The sequence below is a fragment of the Ceratocystis lukuohia genome (assembly GCF_044167205.1).
Source record: "Ceratocystis lukuohia strain C4212 chromosome Unknown Supercontig1_pilon, whole genome shotgun sequence".
In the NCBI taxonomy this organism is placed as follows: Eukaryota; Fungi; Ascomycota; class Sordariomycetes; order Microascales; family Ceratocystidaceae; genus Ceratocystis; species Ceratocystis lukuohia.
This window is the reverse complement of record NW_027263520.1, coordinates 3995102-4020255: the sequence shown is the minus strand read 5'-3', so window position 1 is coordinate 4020255 and position 25154 is coordinate 3995102. Positions and strand designations below refer to the sequence as shown.

The window sequence follows — 25154 nt, the reverse complement described above, 5'->3', positions numbered from 1 at the left end:
CTCTCGGTCCGGCTTTCCTGCATAGCTGTTATGTTTGTCCCTAGTCCCCTTTTAAGACTCTCTTCTTCCCTTCTCATGTGCTCTCTCTCTCTCTCTCTCTCTGTCTCTGTCTCTCGCGCGCGCTCTTGATATCCCTTGACTTGCTCTCTTTTCCATTAGCCAAACCCCTCCCCGTCTCCCCTCCCCTACCCCCGGTCAGTGCAGGCGAATTGGGCCAGAGTCAAGGCAAGCTGTCCGTCCTTGTCTTCTTTTCTCCTTGTTTTCTCTCTTTCTTTTTCTTTATTCCCAAATTCCTCTCTACTGGGATTTCCAGCGTCAAAGCTCTTCCTCCTAGTTTTCTCGAGGATGAGTCGAGCAAGGATATGCAGAAATCCTCATGAGATCCTTGGCCAAAATACTGGGAAAGTGAAAGAGAAAACCAGAGTCAGAACCAGAGTCAGAGCTAACGGGATGTTAGGTGTCTTGTCTTATCGTAGACTCGTTCGTTCGTCATCCATCAGCACTCAAGACGGAACAACCTTCAAGGAGACAGCATACCGTCATTGCGTCTCAGCATAGCCGGCTAGCGGATTGAAAACCGATAATAATAATAATACTAATTTCGCTGGCTCTTCTCCCTCCCTATCCCATCCCTCTCCTCCAACGCCACACGAGCTAGAAGCCATGGAGAATGAGATGGGGAAGGATGGAGAAGGAAAAGGGCTTGCCAGCATAGGCTGCAAATGCATTTTCTGAATCTCTATGTGTCCCTGTTCCCTGTGAATATGTGAGTAGACACGCGTGTGTTGCCTTCTTGCTGTTGCACGTTTCTTGTGTCTATTTCTTGTTAGCTGCCACACGTTGCCCTGCATGTCTGCATGCCTGTGTATTCTGTGCCCTGTTTATCTGTGCTGTTGTCATACTCCTTACCTTGCGTGCGCTTGTATTTTCTCAGTCGGAAATCAGCGGAGAAAAAACCTAGCAGGTTGAATCCAGGTGGAAGCGTGCATACTGTAGAAGCATATAGTCCTGGGGTCGTCGTCCTCCTCTTCCTTGTGCCTCCCCCCCAAATGAGTGCCCAGTGCCCCGTGCGCTTGTTCTTTTTCCCTTCCCCAGAATCACGGACTCCATACTAAATAGGCGTTTATTTTGGCCGCTCGCCCAATAACTGGAGCACAAGTCAACCGAATCCAGCTTGGGCCTGCTTCCTGGCTGTTCTGGTTGTAAGACAACAGACTGTCTGTCTTAAAACCGTCTAACCAAGCCGAAGGTCCGACGAGTCTTGGCCCATGTCTTGCATGTCCACAGCCGCATCTGCAGGCGACAATTTTCTACATCCACCAACTTTGCTAACTGCAGCTAGCCAGCTGACTGCATCCCATCAACCATCCTCTTCGCTACGGTAATAAATCGTACCGTAATATGCGAGATCACGGCTCCCTTGGATGTCCCTTCAAAGGGAATCTTCTTCTTGCTCAGGTCTTACTCTTATCAAATAAAAGGGAAGGAAAAGAAAAGGAAGCAGAGAAAATGAGGCAGGTGGTCCCTAAACCGGCGCTCGCTTCCTACGATTAGCAATGCCCTGGAATCCATGACCCCTTCATCTTGGGTGCTTCTAGAAACGCCCCCCACGTGGACGAGTCAGAAGAAAGAGAGAGAGAGAAAGAGAAAGAGAAAATGAGAGAGCGAGATAGAGATGAGCTATCCTCGCAGGGCATTTGGGGGGAAAAGCAAAGCTAGGACTCGAAGCCAGCTTGGTTTTGAGGGTGCCAAGGCCGTAGTCCAGTTTTACGTATGGCCTCCAGGTAGCCCTACGATGCCTATGTATCTTCATCATGGTCCAGGCTTTCCGTGAGATCATGAACATTATGGGCAACTATAATTTCAGCAGGTGATGTGTCAATTAGCTTTTCTGTGTATTTAGAAAGGAAAATGAAGAACGGCTACACAGCTTTACCTGCATCAAAGTACGTGATTGTGTAGATACACAGCATGTAACATGCATGAAGAATTCAGCCAGCCAGCCACATACCATGCTTTTTGCTTTTGCTCAATTCCCCTCTGTATCATGAACCCTTCCTCGGCCAAATAGGGCAAGAATTAAGGACAGGTACAGAGGACATATGGTCAGAGCTTCCCACCTATTAAAGACGTGAACAGGCAGGCAGCACAGCACTAGACAAAACGCCATGTGCAGAAAGCTAGGGCTTTATCCAGCACCGAGTAGCAAAAGAAAACGAGGCATGATCGACAGCGGAACATGGGTTGAAGTCGGAGTATAGGCCTTCCAAAAGAGAAAAAAAAAAACGTTGCCGGATGAGCTGATAAGGCATGGTACGCCAAGCCATCATGGCCATTATCACTATACCACCACTTGTACGGAGCTATTTCAAGTGGACTATCAACTCTCTGCTATTTTTCCAGGGCTCCGCTGCAGTGCAACGTTTTGTTGTAGCCACCTTGAATAACATGCCTGTATGCATAAGAACATCGTTGTTTATATCCCATTATGGCTGCTGTTACTACCTCGCAAATGAGCGAGCCCAACTTATGTGCCTTATGGGACAAAGGGGCCTTAGCCAAGCTCTGTTCTAGTATTCAGCCAAGCCAGTTCCCAACCATTAGGTCAATGAAACGATGTTTTTTTTTCTTTCGGGCGCAGGCCATAGGCCAAACAAATTGCCTTGAAACTAGGCATTGCCGTCAAATCCCTGTAAGAATCTCGGCTTTTGTTGCTCTGTTCTCTTCTCTTGTCTTGTCCGAATCTGAGTCTTGATTTGAGGATTTCTCTCTTTCTCTGGCCTTTTGTTGTAACCTGACGAAGGAGTTGAGTTAGCTCACGGCCTCCAAGCCAAGGATCACCTGATAGGAGTACTATATGCCACTAGTCTCGAGCTACTGAAATCGAGCTAAACTTTGCTGCAGGAACGCCATGTTGCATAGGCAAAGCCAGAAACCCTTGGGTTCTTTTCTTTTAAGGGCAAGGTTTAATAAGATGGTTGCAGTACTTAGCCTGTTTCGCCGCTAGCAGGATGCCACCCTAATCACCCTGAGCCTGCGCCATAATTCTGGCTGTCAGTGCACCACGGCCTCACTCAACACTTCCAACTGATTGAAAGCAAATGTGTTGTTTCGAGGCGCGAGCACATTGGCATTGGCCTTGTTTGTTCCGTTTATGCCGTCCAACATTGTTGGAGTTTTCATTGCCTAGTCTCTTTTTTTTTTTTCTCGCGTCTTTTCCCCTCATCCTACGCTTGATAGGAGGGGGGGCAAGTTCTCTGACCCGTCCTTCCACAACACATGGCTCGAAGCAGAGCAAACTTCCAAGTGCATTTTGCTGTTGGACAGTGATTCTCTGTCAATGCGCATCCGCCTCTATCCGTAACCGCTAGCCCATACACGGCATATTGTTTCACTTGCAGCTTTTAGGCCCCTGTTCTCTCCCTGAGTATTTCAACTCACTTCATGTTCATGTTGAGGAGTGAACAAACAAACTAATCGGGATAACGTCTCTTCTAAACCCCATGTACGTGCAGGTTGCCCGACTTGAGGGTAGGGCCTCAACTCCTCCATGGATAGGTCGTGTAACTAGTTGGAGTCTTCATCATGTTTCCCAGAATGAGCAATGTTACTGTAACGACAAGACAAAGATCTAGACCTCTCCTGCAGCTGCAGGGAGGGAGAGCCTTGGATGCGGTAGATAAAGTGGTTTAGCCTAATCAGCATGGCCTTGACTGGGCAACTTCGGGACAGCGGGCGTGCGACTGCGAAACTGGCGTCATGAAAACAACGGCTTGAAGCCATGCATCATGGGTGAGTAATACATTCTCGCAGATTTCTGGTGTGTACATACCATGTGCTACACTTCTCTGTTGCTGTTATCCTGTCCTTGTCTAAATTCGAAAGGGGGATGTAGCATCACAACACTGTGCCTTGGAAAACGGAATTAGACTCGCCGCATTTTCTTTCTTTCCTTTTTTCTTTTCCCTTTTATTCCTACTCAATCCAAGTGGTGGCTAGCTTCCTGTTCTTGGGACTGCAAAATTGAAACTAGAAAGCGAGCGAGCGAGTGATGGTACGTAAAACTCTTCGTATCCAAATAGGAAAAGATCTACACCAAACTGTATCGATCAAATTCGATACCTAGCATGAAGCAGCTAGGAGCTGGGACTATCCCAAAAGCCCAACGGACCTACTCTCCGCAGAGGTAGAAAGCGAGAGTGCACAAGGTACATCACATTTGGTGCATGCATGCAAATAAGGCAACGGAAGTAGATGGAAGTGCTGGTTGATGTTCCGGTCGATCTCTGTGACGGCATGGGATGAAGCTAGTAGTATATCGATATATGTTAGCCTAAACACTCAAAAGTTCACATCCGCTGAAGAAAGCCCAAAGGAACCACTGACACGTAAACTTGGCGAGCCCCCATTCAGGGAAATATCACCAGGTGACCAATGGACAAGCTTGTTATTCCCATCGACAGAGTCGTCTTGCCAAGCAAACTAGGCGGTAAGGATTAATCTTCAAGCAGATTTGTTTTCGAAGCACCCTGTGGTTACGTAGCAGCGGCAGTGAAGAAAAAAAAAAAAAAAGCAAAAGAAATAAAGTAAATTGGGAAGCAAACCCAAATGTTCCCAATTAGAAGAGCGAAAGACCGACACAGGCTTGCCAAGAATTTAGATAGTGAAGCGAATGCAAAAGAAAACTGACGGGCTAGCTTCCGGTGAGGCAGTGTTAGCGCTGACAAGGAAATAAAAGAAGAGAAAAAAAAGCAAAAAGAATGAGCTAAAGGAGGAGAAAATATTGTTGTTGTGAGACATTCATAAAATTATTAACTGGTGGAAAGGTTATTCTCTTTTCGTTGGTATCAGTTTTGCGGCTTGTCCATGTGGCCAGCTCAAGAAAAAATACTCATATTACTTTTGTGCGTACTACTTTGGTTTGTCTCCGCTCAAAAGCCGTAATTACTCGATTCTACCAGGTACTCATTTGTCGAGCCTCGGCTTTGCACCTCATCCTGGAGTCCTAAGGCATAATTATCGAAATACCAAATATCTTGCTTCTGTAAGGGTTGTATGCGATAAGTGGGTTATTAATTTCAAGCCCCCATTTGTCTTATGTTGCATTCATTTTAGGGGCCAGGGACAAATCACAAATCAAAGCACATGACTGCTGGCAGTTGTTAAATCTGAGTGCCCCTGTATCCGTAGTATATGCCGATTTTATAAAGCTGGCATCTGATCCGAACAAATTATAACATGTCTACGGGGAATAGTGTCTATCACAGGCTAATGCAGCTCTCGGCTTTGTGTGCCCCCCCTCCCATTCCCTAATAAAAGCGTAACTCACGAAATGGCATACAAGCCTCTGTCTCCTCATTCATTGGCACATGTTACCTGCGTTAGAGGCTGACTCTTGGTCCAACTTGGGCGCTTGAGCCGGAGAAGCTTCACATACCCTCTTAGACGCGACCCGTATATCCGCCAGTCAATCCTCATTAGTGTAGTGGTGATCATACCTGCTTGTCACGCAGGTGACCTGGGTTCGATTCCCAGATGGGGAGATTGTCACTGTTGCCAGCTTCGTGCGAGGCATCGTTCCTTCTCTTTTTGACATCTGATGTGGCTGATCGGACTTCCGCAAGGCATTTCCTCACAAAGATGGGATACACTTTTGCCTACCGTGTGGCCAAGTAGAACCCTTCCGTTTTATTTACGGCAACTGAACGCTCAGATCCGTTTGGAATTTACATTAAAAATAGAGGTATAGAAACAGACAGTCGCGACATTGGTAACCTCCACATGATCACCCGCGGTAGTACCACTATTTCAGCGCATCGTAGCTTGACCGAGGATCTCTTTGCTGGATAAACGAGATACTAATAACCACGGTACGCTCTTCCGGCTGTATGATGAATAAAAAAGGCAAGATTCGCATGTGGTTGACTGCCAAACTTAGAGTCCATCCCTGCAAGCCTTCAATATTACACGGACATATTTCGTCAGCTTGCTACTGGTGTATATGCTATGTAGCTTGGGTTTATTGATTCTCGTAGGCCTTGGATGTTACCAAGACCAGTCAGCTAGCTATCCAATGTGATCATTGAGAAACATATGACACCAGAGATTCTTATGTGGCTACCGTCATAAAGTTGGGCCTGTGCTGTGTAGGCTAGCTAGAGGTCCTAAAAAGAAAAAAAAAAAAACTATGGCCGAGATGCAGGCCGTTATATGAGCTATGAAGGCCAAGGTGTAAATAACCGCGAGATAAACTCAGGTCAAGTCAAATTAAGTCACGTAAAAGCGAATATTTGGTTTGGGACTGCGATACCTCTGTTTGCTGCCTCAAAAGAGGGGAGAAAGGGAGGACTATAGTAATGACTGAGTAGAGACGATTGTCCGCTATGACTCAACAAATCGATAGGATATGTAAACACTCAAATGAAGAAATGTAGCATCAACTTTGTTTTTAAAATCCGCGCAATAAAGGCTAGGGGCCCACGAAAAGAGTTTTTGCACACATGTGCTGAACCAAGTTACACCAAATAATTCAAGCGGAATAATGTTATATGCGGAATCACGACTTTTATAGCTCAGCTTGGACCACCCAATACAGATAACGGATGACGTAATTACTGTGGTTGTGGTTGTGGTTGTGGTTGTATCTGTGATGGTGACTGTGGCTGAGATGATTGCTGCTGCTGCTGCTGCTGCTGCTGTTTGGGCGGGGCTTTCAATATGCCCATCATGGACTTCGCTGTGATGCGATTCGTCGGCGATCTCCTTAGCATCAAGGATACGAGTTTTTCCAATGGATCACGTTCATCTAAAGTTGAAGAAATGTTCTTGATATGATCGAGCCACAGTTGCATCTGGTTTCGGGCTGACTGTGGCTCATTCTCTACCGTTGGTTTTATATCATTTCGGTGAACATCACGGATAATCCATGTTAGATACTGCTTGTGCTGAGTTTCGGGCAGTGGAATCTTGCGTATCAAATATAGCATGACGATTCCCAAGGCCCAGATGTCGCCTGGGGGACCGCGGCGGCGATGAGCTAGATACTCGATAGGGACGTACCAAGGCGTGCCGCCCTGGTGGTTATTTGACTCATCGACAGTGCTTGCTAGGCCAAAGTCACAGAGCATAGCCCCAGTTTTCACAGAGTACAGGATATTTGAGGGTTTGATGTCATTATGAACAAGACCTTGAGCCTGTATGTACTCTAGGGCATCTGCTGTCTGACGTAGGATTTGCCGGGCATTAGATGGTTTGCCTGTGAACATGTTGTTCTTGTCGCGCCATTGCTGTGCACTGCCCAAATCGGGGGCATTTACGGGCTCCATATACAGAGCTAAGAAGCGCGCATCTCCGCCAACCATGCGCACGATAGAGTCATGCTTGAGCCGTATATGGTGGCGGAGCTCCCGCTCCCAGGTTATGGCCTGGCTAATGATATTTTTCCGATTATCAGGCCTTTTGTGGTCGATGGTGTTGAGGATTTTAACCATTATATACTCTGGCTTGTTAGAGTGATCGGCTTTGAAGACGTGAGAGAGTGCTGAGTTATGGACTAGATCGTCTCTACGCATTAATCGGTATTCGTCTTTTTGATAAGCGTTGATATGTGCGATGTAGTTTACGGGCAAGTCACGCAAAGCATTCCCTGTAAGTATCAGGCCCTGATTGGCATTGGTTTCTGGGGGTGATTTGGATTTTGCGGGTGGATGGGGATCCCCCGAAGGGGCACTGGGCCTTGGAGGCTGTTCCGGCTCGTCTCCAGGGGTTGGTAGGAAAATTGATACGGGATTTTCAACCGGCTGGAGAAACTTTATGACAACCCCATTGTTTTTCCGATTTGATTCGTCGTGGGGTGGCCTCAACGCTATTTCACGGCCCTCATCTTGGTCTACTGACCGTTTTCTTTTGAGACTCTGGTCTGAAGGCAGACGATCGGCTGATCTGGACTGACTGCCCTGCGGACAAGGGTACTGGATGATAGGAGCTTTAGGCAATATTCGGAAGTCAACAATAGGCTGGAAGGCAATCAATATCCGCCAAGTACCAGGCTGCAAAGATCTAGTGGCACCAGGCCATACATCTAGGGTCGGTCGACTCATCTGGTCGCAATCATCGTCAGAGTCCCGTGAGAGCCTTGCTAGGGAGAAGAGATTCGACGATCTATTTAAGAGTATTTGATAATCGCTGCCTGGGTCATAGTATAGTTCGCAAAGCAAGTTGGGCTCGTTGGGCTGTCCCGGTATTTGGACTATAAACTTGATGTCCTTCTCCGTCTGGGTAACGGCAAGTACCTCATGCTCGATGTCCCCTTGCGGTGAGGTTGCGGGCTTGAGATTGATCCAGGTGCAGCTGCTTTCGTGAAAACTGACTGACCTCTTGCGATCAACAGGCTGAATCAGAGTCCTTATTCCGCTTTCGCGATGGTGATCTTCTACGAGGAGGTCATCAAGAAAATAGGGAGGCACAACGACAGAGTTTTGCCGCTCACGGTCTTTTTTGAGGACTTCCAATATACTGCGATTCTCTTCTGATGTGAAGGCCTGGGTTTTCTCCCAGTCGCGGGAGGTACTCAACTCTGCCATCGTGACGGACGCCATGGATCCCAGCTGATCTAGGGTGAGTCAGTTGTAGGTAGTTCGAAGGCCAAAACAGGCGAGGGAGGAAGCATCAAAAAGGAGACGATGGGTTAGGAAGAAAAAAAAAAGGGCTGGGGGGGATTATATCGATGTTATATGGAGGGAGACAGCTACAGCTGTGATTCTGATCGAGCGAAGCTTTGAAGCTTAATTAAAGATTGGTAGTGTAGATGTAGAAGTGTAGTGTGTTTTTGCAAGTTAAGCAAGACAAGTAGGAGTCAGAGCATTCACAAATGAAGGGAACAGAGAAACAAAGCCCTTGTATGTATGGACATAACATAATATGAACATACAAGACTTGCCTAGTACAAACTGGGCGTACTTCTAAAATGCAACATACTAGGCACACTTGAGCTGCCCCACTTTATAATTGGCAAGAGGTGTCGTGTCTGCCTACAGGCCACCCTCAAGAAGCCAGCAAGTAGAAATGCAGGTTCGGATAAATATTAAAAGTGCACATAAGACTGCTAAAATTTATTGGTTGCATAAAAAGTACTGGTAGTACAGTACAGTTGTGAATAATGAACAAAGACACTAAATAAGTTGTGAATAGTACAAGAGACACTAAATAAGTTACGACCATAAGACTACAGTAAAAACGCAGCGCTTGTACAAAAAGAGGGGGCTTCTCTTGCAGCGACTTCATTGGCTATACTAGATAATGATCTCCGTTTTAAGCGGGGTATAATGATGTTGGAAAGGATATGAGGATGGATGAGGATGGTAGGCTGCACTTGCTAAAATATGTACAGCATCGCCTTCTTATCGCAAGCCTAGTTATGTAATCAGCGCTATTGGTACGGGCCCCATGGGAGCATGCACTATGCGCTGTGTGAGTTCGTGGTAGTATTCTGGAGAAAGCGGTAACTAAGGTTGTATTATCGGTACAATAAGCCCTAAAGGAACTTCCTCCGTGCCTCTAACGCAACACTTGTTGGAGACAAGGTGTATCAGTGTTGCATGAAATCGTCTCGTTTCCTCTCGCCTGATTTTTGAGTGGCTGCTGACCCACAAATTTTAAGACCCACTTAAATCCTACGAATCCTTAGGACTGTGGATTTTCTTTCAGTCGTTAGGGGTGGTTAGGCCGCCGCCACTTGCCCGAATTTACAGAATAGTTCATTCTTTCTCCTTCTTCATCCATCGTAACAATGACGTTCTAAAGCTGCTCAACACGCCGCTATCCTCTACCTCTACCTCCGAAACTGCCTCATGAACACACCCACACACCCACACCAGTCATAAAACATTGATCCATGCTTTCATTAACTTTACAAACAAATTCTTATAAACACCGCCGCCTCCACCACAATGAACGACCCGAACATTCACTGGCCAGCCTACAAATTTGGAATGAACCAAGAAGACATCAAGACCAAGCTTCATCGTCAGTACAACACGATAGTTATGCCAGTTCTGGACATCGAAGCATTTTCCTACGACGTATCTGAAATCGCCAATAAAGCCGAAAATGCCGCAGAGTTCCACGCCCTTCTCGCTGAACGGAAGAAGAAGCGTGTCGTAGAGCTTCGCGAAGCCTTGGAGCTGATGATGTCCGAGATCTCCTACAACGACCATTTGCTTCCTAGGAGTAGCATGGATTCCGCCCTCACCGTCTTTAGAGACCGTAGTTTTGATGCTATGGTGCGCTTTTGTTCTACATTTATCCCCAAGGACGTCTTGAACGATCTCAATCACACACCTACTGAGGATGAGCCAGACTTCGCAATGCCTGATTTTTCAGAAGACTATTGGGAGCCTTCGGATCATGACGATCACGGGGCTTTTTCCGAGTTGGATCCCCTCACGCATAAGGACATTCATGGAGATGAAATTACTTGCAATCCCCTCCCCAGCACTTCTCGCTCCGTTGAAAGCAACTGCCCATGTAGCCCAAGCGATTCTGAGCTTAGTGGGTCAGGGTCAGATACGGACTCTGACAACTCTTCTGTCAGTGATTTTGATGCCACATCGCCCATTGAAAGTCATGTGCCTTACTTCTTATCACAGGAGGCCAATTATGACAACCCTGTAACGCATCCTTATAGTGAAGACTATCGCTTGGATGAAGACACTAACTGCCACCTCAAATACGACAATGAGGCCGACAATGAGGCAATGCATTTACATTCTAAAAGCCCAAGCCATGAACTATCTAACGAAAAGTTCGCGGATTATCGCCACGCTTTTCAGTCATCGTTGAAGGAAAAAGCTAAGAAATCTTCACAGAATCATAAATCACGTCTCTTCAAGGCACAGCACATGTCGAAAACAACAAACGAGAGACCTAGATTGAGGTCCACATCGCCAGAGGCCAAGGTGGTGGATGGACGTGTAAACAAACTTGCCGTCAGGTTTAAATAACCCAAAATGTGTGTTTCGACGAAGCGTATGGAATTGCTGCTATGCACTCTATGCTATCGCTACATCAACCTCCAGCTCATCAAAGGCTAAAAAAGATTGTGTCTACTCAAAATGAGTCAGGCAATACGACAAGCGCTCTAAACAGCTCTGGGCCACCATTATACCTAGAAAGAGATGGCAATGGCGTCTTGCTGGAAAAACAGAACATCAAGAACACCAACTTGCATCGGTGTTCATTCACCAAACCTCAGCATACTATGGAGTCAATGGCGTCTTGCTCTCTTTCTTTTTCTACGACTGTTGCATTTTTGCTCCTTGTGTTTTGGGGATAGTCTGGAATTCCCTGGGAACTGGCCATAAGGCGAACTATCATCGATTTCTCGTACATCATTTTGGTATTATTGCAATTGTCTGAAGAGACAAAATGTTGAAATCCTGAGGAAGGGACTCTTTGCTACATTCATCTGCTTTTTCTTTTGCTGTAAATCGAATTGGAAATGGATCGTGTTTTTCTTCTGCCTTGCGTTGCTTTGTATTTCGTCGTGTACGTTGTTATGTGTAAACAACTTGCTCAATCACTCCATATTTTTACTTGCTTAACATTATGCTTGCTTTATATTTTGCGATATACCCTTACTGTTTGTCGAACCGTTAGAGATACATGAACTTTAATATTATTAGGTACATCTTGGGCTTCACAGCGAGAAAACTGTTTACATAGTCTAGCTAGGGCTAGCTACGAGAGGAGAGAGGGTGGTGATGGAATATAGTCGGTATATGAGGTTATACATATTTTTGGCATCGTTGTGAGCTGATATCTAGTGTCTCTACTACCGCCTTTGCGGCTACATCTTCTGCCAGACCGTCAGTCCTCTAGTTCGCCTCAAAATAATTTCTTAGTAGTCACTGCATAGCTTTGACCATAAAATCTACCACGTGTTGATCGTTATTGACCGACTTTGTACTACAATGTGTAACAGTATAGCGAGGTCCACTTGACGAGAGGCAAAAATAGTACGGGCAAAATGTATACTGACATACGAAAAAGTAATGACAATACATACAACACCAGGTATTCGCACGTGGTCACCCACCGTACTACTGATCCGGCGCTTAATGGCTTGACTCGGGGGGAGCAGACGGGACCCCGTATTCTCCATTAGCTATGGTCGTATGTCGTTAAGTCCTGCATTTAAGATGGTTTATATCGTTTAGGATCTCGTAAGGTGGAGTTGAAAAGTGTCGTTTGACATCAGCGATTCCCGTAGACGTTAAATGTATTCAAGTTCAAGTAGAGTTGAAAAAATACAGCACAATACAGTGTTGTTTGATGTGTGATTTTCGCGTATTTCTGCGAAATAACAGTGGGAAGATGTTAAGAATTCCAATGGCGATTATTTGAAATTGTGTGCTCTTGGTGGGGTTTTCCGAATAACTCTAATCAGGCAACTACGCCTAGATTCGTGGTGGGATGACTGCAACGCCCGCATTTGGTAGGAAATGGAACGGGTTGGGCGTGACTGCATGCCACAGTATGTTTTCGAGCAGATAACACCGTACCAAGTGAAGTTGCCTGGCTGATGGGAAAATCACGTGGCTTAGACACCATCTTACAGCTTCGTGTGACATATGGCATCAGTATTACGTCCGTTGCCAAGCAACACCCTGTAAGATGTAAGGCCATACGAACATGCTGGAATTAATACCATTGGTGTTGTGAATACGATCGTTCAGCAGCTAGACTTTGGCAAGGATGGCTTCTACCATGGAAGCTAGCCTGGAGAACATGTCTACTTTTAAGAGAAGTGACGACGAGATTCAGTGGCCAAGACAGGTACTCATTGGTCAGATTGGACAAGATGAACGGCTGTCTCATTATAGCATTGCTAATCTCTTGCAATTCCTAGGTTCTTGCAACGCGACATCTTGAAACAAAGAATCAGTCAAACTCCAGACTGTCCCGTACGAACCCCAGCCAAATAGTACCGCTTTCACCAAGGGCTCGAACGGTAGCATCATCACCAAGACACCTAAGGTCTTGTCCGGACATCGATGTACTATTAGAAGATGACCGCCTGAAGCATAAACCGGCAAGTATTGTCAAACAACCCGTTCTGCAAACGATGCATTTGGGCATGTTTGAGATTGGCAGGCCACTGGGAAAAGGCAATCTTGGTCGTGTGTATCTGGCTCGGGAGCGTGAGCGTGGTTTTATCTGTGCTTTGAAAGTCTTGCACAAGAACGAACTACACAACAACCGCGCCGAAAAACAGACACAGCGTGAAATCGAGATCCAAACCCGCCTATATCATCCGAACATCCTAAAACTATATGGCTACTTTCATGACAGCAGACGTATCGTGCTCATCTTAGAATTTGCTGCTAAAGGGGAACTGCACAAGCATCTGCGCAAGCAAGGTCGGTTCCCCGAGCTGAAAACTGCGCAATTCATTGCACAAACAGCAAGTGCTTTGCAGTATTTGCACCGCAAAAACGTAATTCACCGTGATATCAAACCTGAGAATATTCTGATTGGTATGCATGGCGAAATAAAGGTATCCGACTTTGGCTGGAGCGTGCATTCACCTGGCAAAAAACGGTCGACATTTTGTGGTACGCTTGACTACCTGCCGCCCGAGATGGTTGACCCTCAGATTTCAGATTATAGCCATGATGTGAAGGTTGATATCTGGTCTCTCGGAGTCTTAGCTTATGAGCTTCTAGTGGGAAAACCTCCATTTAAAGACGACCTTTATATGACACGCCAGAGGATTGCAGTAGCAGACATGAAAATTCCATCGTTTGTTAGCGACGAAGCAAAAGATATAATCCAAAAAGTAAGTTTCTTACTCAGATCTTGGCGAGACACGAGCTAGAACATTAATTTGACATTAGCTACTTGTTATCGACCCTGAAAAACGACTACCACTAAGTCTGGTTCTCAAACACCCATGGATCGTTCAGAACTGTTCTAAGAGCAAGAGGACTTGCTCCTAATAGTATGTCAAATTGCGAGGCGTGACTGTGGATATTGCAGTCCCAGAGTGGATTGGAATATGGAGTCTCTTATTCAAAGCCACATGATTTTGCAAGTCCTACGATATCGACTTGGATTTCATATTTACAACATCAAAATATGCACTAACCTCAGAGAAAGCGGCCCATGACGAATTGCCAGGCTTTAATATAGGCAAAAAGACATACAACACTGGGGATTCCCACGTGGTCACCCACCGTAGTACTGATCCAGCGCTTTGTAGGTTAACTAGGGGAGAGCGGACGGGATCCCGTGCTTTCTACAAGCTATGGTCGTATGTTAACAAAAAGGGAGGTAGCACAAATTGTAAGGCATTCCCTGAAAAAGTACATGGGAGCAAAAAGTATCGCGACATACAACACCGAGGATTCGCATGTGGTCACCCACCATACTACTGGTTCGGCGCTCTGTGGCTTGACTAAGGGGGAGCAGACGGGACCCCGTATTTTCCACAGGCTATGGTCGTATATTGGGTATATACGGCGTTTATCGGACATTATATGTTGGATAACAAGCGCCGAAAGAAAAAAAACATCGGTGGAGCGCTGAACTGGCCGAGACCATACGACATCGGTCCGCGAAAAGTCAAGGAACTTGGGTCGCCTATAGAAATGACTAGGCAACGCTACGGGGCTGATGGCGGAGTTTATGAGAAGGCTTCTTGTAGAAGATAGATGCTGCAAGTGCCTGGCGGAGCAGCCACAGATGAAGGAGCGTGATAGGCTTGCTTGACTCTCCTCCGAGCTCTGTGTCTAGCTTTGCCGAAACTTCATATCATTAGGCACCGTTTGATCTTGGCAATTCCAGTAGGCGTTGAATATATCAAAGTTCATGTAAGAACTGCGATATAATAATCTGCTAGTACGGTGTCGTGATAAAGCAAAATAACACTGGGAACTGCAACTTAGCCATTCGCCATGATACTAGCCTAGAGCATCGCAGGCTAGCTGGAGGATATCGGACGGGATCTCCATACTTTCTAAGCGATATGGCCATGCTTCATGCTAGGGCTTTCGAGCCAGAAGTGCCTTGATTTCGCCTTTGAGACTCACTTCCTCTAGGGCCTACTGTCTTTGTCTAGAGGGCCTGGGCCGTCTTTGGGACTCTGTCTACATTGTGAAAAAACTTAGGATATCCTATAAAGTAGCATATTTCCTTTCCCCTATCCGCCCGTAGACCATCTTTTATAAATCTTCCAAAGTAACACAGTAGACCTAGAATCGAATTGTCCCTCCATTCTCCCAAATGAATTGTATTGACCCTACTTTTTCTTACTCATAAAATTAAATATATGCATCATTTACCCTATCAAAAGCACTGTCTTTTGACCAGATACATGGCTTGGTTCCAAGTCCCATGCAGGGCAATTAGTCTGTACTACGGCGCGTTCAATATATAAAAACGTTTTCTGGATTAGGTTGGACTATGCTTCAGCTGACTAGATTTGCTCCTAGCACAGTGATTTGGCCTTGGTGAAAGGAAATAGCTATGTTTTCTTCTAGACTGTTGCTTGCCTGTTGAAATAGTTGTTGGCATGTATGACCATTTTCTATAGCAACGTTGTTGTAGTGCTTGTCGTTGGTACTCCTAAGAGCAAGGAAAGGCAAATCTCCTAGCCACATAGGGCCTATCAATAGTTGACATGATGGATACCTTGTACTGGCATCCGTTTTGGTAGTTGTTGTCTTTCGTATCTCGCGTCCTGGCTGGACGCATACTAAAATGCTAATGCTTGGACTTCTGGTGTGTCGAGACTTTCTTGCAGTCTGCGGCTTCCTCCCAAGGTTGGGCCAGGGATGTCGACGTTGGGGATTTGTTTCTAACTTGCGAACCCTCCGATATTCTCTTGGGTTCATCAGGTTAATATCCCCTCCGAAGGCTGACTAGACGTCAACTCCACCGCCGTCTATATTTGCCCAATAAGTTACTCGTCTTTCTTTCCACTCGGTGGTGGTGCTAGTTCTCGGATTCTTTAGGATGGGAAACTTGTCCAAAGCAGTTTCCGCTTCCCTTTCCATCGCATTGAGGTAACCCCGTATGGGTTCTCTGAACTTCTTATCCGACTCGGATGATTTTGAGGTCGGTTCAAACCATCGTATGGTTGTAGCAGGCATCTGAGTGGCTGTTTCTTTGCGTTTGTGGTAGGCCATGATGATTTTTCGTTTGACCGGGACAGGGTTGGCTGCCCTCTGGAGCCCGACGTCTTGCGTTCCTGTAGCTTTAGGCGGTTTTGTGGTAGCCGCTTTTTCAGCTGTCGTCATTGTAGGCTCTGCCGTTGCAAGGATTGTCATGGCCTGACAGGCCTTTGTAGCCGTTGTCTCTTTTGTATAGTTGCTTGTGGTGGGTGGTTTCTCTATGGCGAGATATAAAGGAGGAGGAGTTAGGGCGACGATTAAATTAACACTTGGCTTGGGAGTTGTGGGGTGGGGATTTGCAATAGTGGGGCCTGATTGCTAGGAATATTAGTAATTGTACAGTTTTCTTTCACATCAACAAGTGGATTAGGATGGGTACATACAAATATGACGAGAGCAGCAGTCAACACAAGGACATACGACCATAGCTTGTAGAAAGCACCGGATCCCGTCTGCTCTCCTCTAGTTAACCTACCAAGCGCTGGATTAGTACTACGGTGGGTGACCACGTGGGAATCCCCAGTGTTGTATGTCTTCCATAGCGATTTCTTTTTGCGTAGTCCGATGTTTACCTTTGGCTTTCGCTCTCCTCACCGCCTTTGGCAGTAAAAGAGTGGGCCAATCGGGCTTCTCCCGCTAATATATAGTCAAGCCCTGTGATCGATCTGCACCTAAGCTACTGAGCTTGAGTGAAGTCAATGTTTATCATTGTAATGACCAAGACCAAACAACGCTGGGCCTGCTATCCTGTCGTAAGACTAAGATAAAGTTTTAATAAGCTAATAAAAGACCTTTAACGTAAATATATGTAACGTCCGTAAGAATCGCTTGATAAAACTGGCTGCTTGTTTGCATGCTAACCTGCTGTTGTTTTGTAGCAATACGGCAATGTGTCATCTTCTAGGGGAACTCTCAGGAGGCAGTCAGAAATAAAAGGTACACATGAGCTCCTAGTATCTCTTATAACTTTTTAGGGCTCGGCTTTGGAGCCAGGAGGTCTCTCTATCCAACTTAGCCCTAGGGCGGCATACCTGCCTGCCGGTTTCCAATATTGGCTATCTGGCGCTTTTCGCCTGCGGTGGCTGCGTGAAAATCAGGCTACAAGGCCGCTGGCTATCGGCGCGGGGGATAAGGTCTGGCTGAGTACAGCGGTCTTTTCCTTCCATAGGCATGACTGTTGCAACATTTTGCTGTGACTGGTGCCCCTCGGCATCTTCCTCCGATCTTGCAGAACCAGCTCCAGCTATTGTTTCTTCTGAATGAATCCGAGGCTGCGGCGCAGCATACCAGAAACATGACTCTTTGCTTTCGTGTCTTCCAGAAGCCTGCCCGTAAACATTTGGCTCCATGGCCTTGCACCCGATTGAGTAAGTGTGTTCCCATTGTTTGTGGTACTTATCGAAGCCTCCATCATCAGACCTAGCCGCTACTACATGGTCTGGCTCCGTTCTAGTGAAGTATTTGTATCGGGAAGCACAGAAGAGGGTTAAGAGGGGACACTAGCCCCAAAGGGATGGTATACTTTCTGCCTTCCACCACTCCTCATAGTCGAGGCGTAGTCGATTTCTCCATGCTCCTGCGTGGTTGCTGTCGTTCCTCAGCGCCCCAACTTTGCTCGATTATCCGCTAGCTCGCTACTTTCCACGCCTAAATGTCCTAGGATTTTGCAGCACTCGGGCTAGCTTCCCATGGCTGTTTAGGATTCACTTCATCTTGTCCACCAGGTCCTGTGATGCGCTGCTTCTTTGCCTGATAACATTTCTGGGCCGGCTTTCTTTCATTTTTGTCAACAAATAATCGCAGAATTCACATCATAATAACACATGGATTGATTGGCCTTTCATATAATGTATTCAACAGTACCTAATGCCTTAGATAAAGCAACCTATTCATCTCTCCGGGCAGTAGGCAAGATTAAAGCAAATAAAATAAGCAGCATAGAAACTCACAAACACGGGAAAACCGCTCCATACGCCCCAAAACAGACCCAAAAAGAATCGGCTTTCCCAGCCATAACAAAGACCGGGTGTGGATATACACAAAAACATTTATTGTCAGTAGATCATCTCACTCACTTTCCCATGGAGACATGAGAAGACAAGAAGATCCACAGTGCCGTAACGAAAGTGCACAAAGTTACACGAAAATCTTACTACGCTGCTTGGTCCTTATCGGCGGCAGTGGAGGCGTTGGTAGTCTCCTGGGCAGTAGCAGGCTTTTCCTTGTCCTCGGCTGGTGCTGGCAGCGCTCCCTTCGACTCAGCAGCTGATTCCGTGCCGGTAACGATCTCAGCACCGGTTTCAGAAGCCTTGGGTATAGCCGCGGGCTGGGGCGTAGCCTCCTTCTTTTCAACGGTCGAAAGCTTTGCTTCCTCCTTTTTCTCCTCGTTCTCCTTCCTGGACTCCTTTTCCACGCCATCCTTCTCTTTGGTCGTCTCTTCGCTCACTGAAGGCTTTTTCGTCTCAGATTCAGGATCCTTAGTTACTTGTCCCGCACTTGCCTTTTCCTCAGCAACAGAGCCAGGCTCCTTGGCTACTTCAGGTGCAGGATTAGCAGGTTCCTTGGCAGCAACTTCAGTAGAGGCATCTGTAGTGGCAGATTTGACTACAGCAGTTTCAGCTGTAGATGCCTTAGTCGTTGTGACATCGCCAGAGTTAGGCTTGTTTGTTTCAGTTTCTGTAATCACAGCCGGCTCTACTTCTTCTTTCTTGACTTCTGGGGCTTCCGTATCAGCCATGCCAATATCACCATCGGCATCGACAACAAGCTTTTCATTCGAGACCTCGGTTGATTTCTCGGGGATATGTGACTTCTCAGGTTCAGGAAGCCTTTCTTCTTGCTTCCTAGACTCTTTAGGACTCTCTTCCTTTCCAGCTGTTTCTTTGGTGGGGCTAGAACCCTTGGACCCCTTTTCATTAGGCGATGGCTCCTCCGGGACTTCCCTGTCCATGTCAACATCTTCATTGGAGGTTCCCGTAGTCTCCAAGGAAGCCTTCTTGGGGGACTTGTCACTATCGGGGCCATTGGCGGGAGTGGCGTTGCCGCTATCAACCTCCATTTCATCATTGCGGTAGTCATTGAATGTACGCTTTGGAGCGGCAGGACGAGGACCACCAATGCTGTGGGCCATTTCTTCGTCTTCGCTATCAGGCTCAAACTCAGCCTCATTTGCGACTTTTTTCTCCCACTCGCGCTGGGTCATACGGGAATCTTTATGCAAGTCTTCGTTCAAATCGTCAAGCTCGGCCTCTTCCTCGTCAGTCATTCCGCCAAGAGGCTGGCGGGGCACATCCTGCATTTGCACAGAGGGTGCGGGGGCAGTATGTCGTAGGTTGTCAATGACCGCAGCCTTGATTTTGTCGAGATACTCGGGGCTGTTAGCGTTGTCCATGTTGGAGGGACGCACATCTAACTCATAGTCGGGACCGTAATATTCGTAGTATTCGTTGTACGGCATGGTATTGTTCATTTCCTTGCCAACCATGACTCCAGTCTCAAAGGCCCACGTGCGCGCAACGTTTCGCATAGTATAGCCACCGCCACCCAGCATCATCGTAGGCTTGTTGAAACTCTTGACAAAGTTGACGCAGTTCGCGTGGCCTCGCATGCTTAAATTGAAGCAGCCCAGTCTGTCCCCAGAAAGACTATCACCACCACACTGTAGGACCACGGCCTCAGGTTGGAAAAACTCCATGACATGTGAAATAACAGGCTCGAAAACAGATTTATAGGTGACGTCGTTGATGCCATCCCGCAGCGGAAAGTTGACAGCATAGTGCTTGCCTTGGCCAATACCGATATCGCGGAGCTCCCCAGTACCAGGGAAGTACTCTCCGTATTTGTGGAAGGACACTGTCATGACTCTATCTGTTGTGTAGAAGGCTTCTTCGACACCGTCACCGTGGTGTACATCGATATCGATATAAAGAACGCGCTTTTTGAAACGGAGAAGCTCAAGAATGCCGAGGACAATGTCTGCGATTATGGAAAGCGGTTAGCTCATACCTCGTATGCTTGGGCGGATGGAAAAAGAAATAAGGCCTACTCACCATTCACATAGCAAAATCCGGAGGCTTCGCTCTTTTTCGCGTGGTGAAGACCTCCGGCCCAGTTGACTGCAACATCACACTTTTGCCGGTTAAGTCTAGCAGCACCCTCCATACTGCCGCCGGCACTGATACCGCAAAACTCGAAAAGACCATCGAAAACAGGGCAATCATCACCAACATTGTACTTCCCCTGTTCCTTTTGGAAGGCGTCCATGTTATCAGGAGTCACTTTTTGCAGAAAATCGATGTACTCGTCGGTGTGGAATTGTGTCATCTCGCCTCTGGTGGCAGGCTTCGCGCGCTGTTGGTAGCTGGTTAGAGAAGGGTCGCATGGCTTTCAGGATATTAATGCGGCTTGAACAGAGACTTACGTATATTTCCATGTACTTGTAGAGCTCATAGTGCATAATAAGACTGTGCGCTAGCCTGATGCGATGCGGCTTCATGGGATGCCCAGTAACATAGGCATAGTTACCAATATCTGAGTCGTAGAAATACGCCACCTTCTTAGGGGTCTGGTTGAGCGCGATTGATGTCAGCTGGCCACCCAGCGTTTCGGAAATGGAGCCGGAAGCACCAGAACCAGACATTGTGCCGGCTGTGTGTGGAGGAAGATCCGGGAGGGTTCAAAGTGTGGAGAGAGTCCCGGAAGGCTATTGTATAAACCGCAGCAATACGGGGGAGAGTGTTGAGGTCAATATCGATAAGAGCGTCCTCGCAAAGTCTTTAAAAGAAGAGACGCAAGTTTATTCTCAGGCAAAGCAAGACTGATTCTTTGGAGAGGTACTAAATTATCGACGGGAAGTTTGATGGCAAGAACAAGATGGGTCGCTAAAGAATAGTGGACGAGATATAAGATATAAAACTAGGCAAAAGGTCAAGACAGAAGAGCGACAATGGGGGAGGGTGGGGGAGAGAGGGGAACAGAAGTGATTCTCAGTGCAAAAATAGCATTGATATAATGTGCCTGGTGTGTTCAAAGAGTGGAAATGCGGAAGCAACCAACGCTCGCTCTGCAAGGATCCTGAATAAAAGTCAATTTGGTCGCTCTGCCTTGCGCTTGCGGCTGGACCCAGGCTTTATCACGCTTGTAATAGCTAGTATCAACTAGTACTAAGCCATGTTAGAGACGAGCAAAATGTGGGTCTACCAAACCAAACAAGACCCTTATCCAGGGCGTTGGCCAATGATAAGCCGCGTGGCTGAAGGGGACGACTACATACAAGCACGCGTCATACGTTGAGCGCCAAGTAGGCAAACCCTAGAACAACTATGCACGTGATGTGGGGCAATGTTGAGGCTGAAGCTACAGCCTGTGGCGTACCAGAGCTATTGTGGCTACACGGCCAGGCTGCTGAGGTTGGCGTCAACCTATGGAAGCTTGTTTTTGGCCTTGCCTTTTCGCAGATACCAGTTTCCAATTCCAAACGTCATCGTCCACGGCTTTACCTTCTTCTATCAGTGCTTTCTTGACACCAAAATACCAACGAACAAACGGGCTGCATACTCTTCCCGTCTTTCTTTTTGCGTTTCTCGCTCTTTCAATTACTACTCTCCTGACCTTTATTGCCTATCAAGTCTTAGTAAATAGCAGGATGGAGCGCTTTAGGTCACTACTTAACCATAGCGGCATGTCCTTTGGACAGCAGCCCAGCGTAAGTCGCGATACCGAACCAGCCTCATTGCAATGCTTCTTTTCCTATCTGCCTTGTGCGAAAAGCGAGGCACAGCATGACACGGACCAAAAAAATATCGTACTCTGACAACCAATTGTATACAGGATAACGCCGCCCTTATTGACAATTCGGAAACGGTCCATATTTCATCACTTGCCCTACTGAAGATGCTTCGCCACGGCCGAGCAGGTGTTCCCATGGAAGTCATGGGCCTCATGCTTGGAGAGTTTGTGGATGACTTCACCGTCCGTGTTGTGGATGTTTTTGCTATGCCTCAGAGCGGCACCAGTGTCAGCGTTGAGGCCGTGGACCCTATTTTCCAGACCAAGATGATGGAAATGTTGAAACAGACTGGCAGGTAAGCTTAGAACAGCCTAGCTAAACAGGTAGACAAAGGCGCGGGAGCGTACTTTGAACTAACACTTGCGCTTTTTTTCTTTTATTAGACCCGAGACGGTTGTCGGTTGGTACCATTCGCATCCCGGCTTTGGCTGCTGGCTTTCGTCAGTTGACATCCAGACACAGCAGTCCTTTGAGCAGCTGACGCCCCGCGCAGTCGCAGTCGTCATTGACCCTATTCAGTCCGTCAAGGGCAAAGTTGTCATTGATGCGTTCAGATTGATCAACCCCCAGTCCCTGATGCTGGGACAGGAGCCCCGCCAGAGCACCAGCAATCTAGGGCACCTCAACAAGCCGTCGATCCAGGCCCTGATCCATGGCCTTAACCGACACTACTACTCGATTGCAATTGACTACCGCAAGACGACACTCGAAGAGAATATGCTTATGAACTTGCACAAGCACGTCTGGACGGAGGCGCTAGAGATGGACGACTTCCACGCGGAAGCCAGCAAGAACAAGGAGCGCATGCAACGATTGGTGGCGCTATCTGATGGCTACGAAAAGCGGGTGAAAGAGGAGACGGAGCTCACTAAGGACCAGCTGAAGACCCGTTATGTTGGTAAACTAGATCCCAAGAAGCACATGGAAGATGTGGGCCAGAAGCTTATTGAGGACAACATTGTATCAGTGTCAAGACAACTGATTGACAAGGAAGCCACAATGCCGAAAAAGAACGACGTGGCGTCTCAGGCGGAAGGCGGAGAGACCATGGAGGTGGAGGATGATTTATGATTTAGTGACGCTTGCTCCAGGCTGTTTCTCTTGCCAGACTGGGACTGGGATGACTTGGGTGTTTATTTCAAAGAAGCACGGGCACACAATCCAACTCCAAGAAGATTTGCAATAGAGGGGAGGGGTTATGATTACTATTCTTGAACTAATTGTTTGCAAGCATGATATGACGATCAGAACAAGAACGCGCATGTACAATTTGATTTGATAGCCAAAGTTAGGGTTAGTGGCAGATGTCCCGTGGAAAAGTACGGTACAATGCGTAAGCAAGGTCAAGGCAGCATGTTTCGAAGATGCAGCTAGAGTGAAGGCCAAGGCCAAGACATTAGAAAAGAGAAGCACTACCGTTGGTCGCTAGGCCGAGAGAGGGAGAAAAAGATGCAAGAGAAGGGAATTCCCGGGTTGTAGCACTAGACCATCCATCCTAGTTATATACCAAGGTCAGCGCAAGCCGCGCGAGGAAATGCAAGAAGATTGAGGCACGAGACTTTTTTCTTGGCAAGGCAATTCAGAGTGATATTCAGGATGGAGCAGAGGGTGAATAAAAGGACAGGAAGAGGGGAAATTCGGGCGAATGCCTTATGTATCTGCAATGTTTTATACCACGACATTTGTACATGAAGTGCTATACATTACATTGACTTGGGCTGGATGAGAACCCTTTTGACCTGGCTGCCTTTTTACCCTTTTGCTCTTCATGGGCTAGCTAACCCTAACTCGAGCCTGCCATTGTCGTCATCACAACCCATTTTACCAGCTAGCTACACTCTCTTCTCTTCTCTTTTCATTTTGCAAACTCATTGACACTAGCTGTTGATATGTCTATGTTTTTGTCATTTTTCGCCTTTTCCTCTTATTTTTTTCCTATTTTAATCTAGCTTTGCACTCATTCAGCAGGGCTGGGAATCAAACACTAGAACAACGGGCGATTCTCACTGTCTTTGTGGTTTAGATTCTTTGCTCTTTTTATGTGGCCCTATTCAGTACATAAGCCACCCCCTTAACCTGCATCATAGCATTGATTCCAGGCATCGATTTTGCAGCCTGTCTGGAAGTTTGTCGGTGGCTGCGCGGGTTTTGTTTGACATTCTCTCTTCTGATTTATCGATTTCTCCATCACAATCTTTTTGGACTATCCGAACCTGCCATCCGATCTGACCGAGCAACCCACCGAACCGACTAGACCAGGAAAACTCCAGGGACCGGATCATCGCGAGCCTCCCAGTTTGCAGTTCTTTATACCCCCCCCATTAACATACAATGGCGTCAGGTACGTTATTCAACCAACTGTCGGGAATGTCACTTTCTTGTCCCCCCTCCCCCCCCCCTAAATTATGTGCTCTTGCGGTGGCTTGTTAACGGAGAGACGCATGGGCCGGGGGAGTGCTGTTGCTGTTGGCCTTTTTCTACTTGTGTGAATAATTGCTGGTGTTTTTGGAGCTAGCGCTTGCGCACACGTTTATTCCTGCCCATGGCTGCCACTGCTGTGATTTGGTGGCTTTATTTATGCTTGTTTACCTGTACTATACGTGCCATAATGCTGCGGTAACTAACTTAAGGGCTGAATTGCTCACTCTACAGATCCTTCATGGTCCTTGGTATCAACCGAAGTCCTCTTAGCTGAACTCGAGCGCCGAGATTTTGGCGCTACAAAGAGGAAGCCACAATGTGGGAGCGGCGACCGGGGAACATATAATACGCCTTTGCATCTTGCGGCGTTGGCTTTAATCTTGTTTGTGAGCACGCTGGGTAAGTCTAATTAACGAGCCCTGGGTGGGCAAATGTCTTACGACCCGGCATGCGCTCTTTGCATCCTTTGTTTGCCTCTTTATTTCTTGTCCTTCGAATCTAACCCTGACTCATTGTCATCACTTGCAGCGTGTGCGTTCCCATTATTTTCTCGACGAATATCCTCGGCGAAATCGACACCCAACTCGTTACAAAGCCGAATCATCTTCCTATGTCAGCACTTTGGAACTGGAGTCCTCCTTGCTACCGGCTTCGTACACCTTCTTCCCACGGCCTTCAGCTCACTCAATGATCCGTGCTTGCCATACTTGTTTAATGAGGGCTACCCGCCGCTGCCTGGCTTCATTGCCATGTGCTCCGCGTTGGTGATAGTC

The 25154-nt window shown here is 47.0% G+C and overlaps 4 protein-coding genes across 4 annotated transcripts; 3 read left to right on the top strand and 1 right to left on the bottom strand.

The window, feature by feature from the left end:
- Nucleotides 1-6611: 6611 nt before the first annotated feature.
- Nucleotides 6612-8582, bottom strand: HOO65_011011 (cAMP-dependent protein kinase, catalytic subunit-like; the record flags this gene model as incomplete). The annotated part of the gene is made up of 1 exon (XM_070999855.1): nt 6612-8582. One exon carries the CDS (start codon nt 8580-8582, stop codon nt 6612-6614), a length of 1971 nt encoding a protein of 656 aa, XP_070862833.1.
- A 1365-nt stretch (nt 8583-9947) lies between these two features.
- HOO65_011010 (uncharacterized protein) lies at nt 9948-11000 on the top strand (the record flags this gene model as incomplete). Its single annotated transcript, XM_070999854.1, has 1 exon — nt 9948-11000. The coding sequence occupies one exon, from the start codon at nt 9948-9950 to the stop codon at nt 10998-11000; it is 1053 nt and encodes a 350-aa protein (XP_070862832.1).
- A 1753-nt stretch (nt 11001-12753) lies between these two features.
- On the top strand, nt 12754-13997 carry HOO65_011009 (Serine/threonine-protein kinase ark1; the record flags this gene model as incomplete). The annotated part of the gene is made up of 3 exons (XM_071005913.1): nt 12754-12834; nt 12908-13837; nt 13896-13997. The coding sequence occupies 3 exons, from the start codon at nt 12754-12756 to the stop codon at nt 13995-13997; spliced, it is 1113 nt and encodes a 370-aa protein (XP_070862831.1).
- A 7819-nt stretch (nt 13998-21816) lies between these two features.
- Nucleotides 21817-23031, top strand: HOO65_011008 (26S proteasome regulatory subunit rpn11; the record flags this gene model as incomplete). Its single annotated transcript, XM_071005925.1, has 3 exons — nt 21817-21876; nt 22002-22255; nt 22344-23031. The coding sequence occupies 3 exons, from the start codon at nt 21817-21819 to the stop codon at nt 23029-23031; spliced, it is 1002 nt and encodes a 333-aa protein (XP_070862830.1).
- Nucleotides 23032-25154: the final 2123 nt, after the last annotated feature.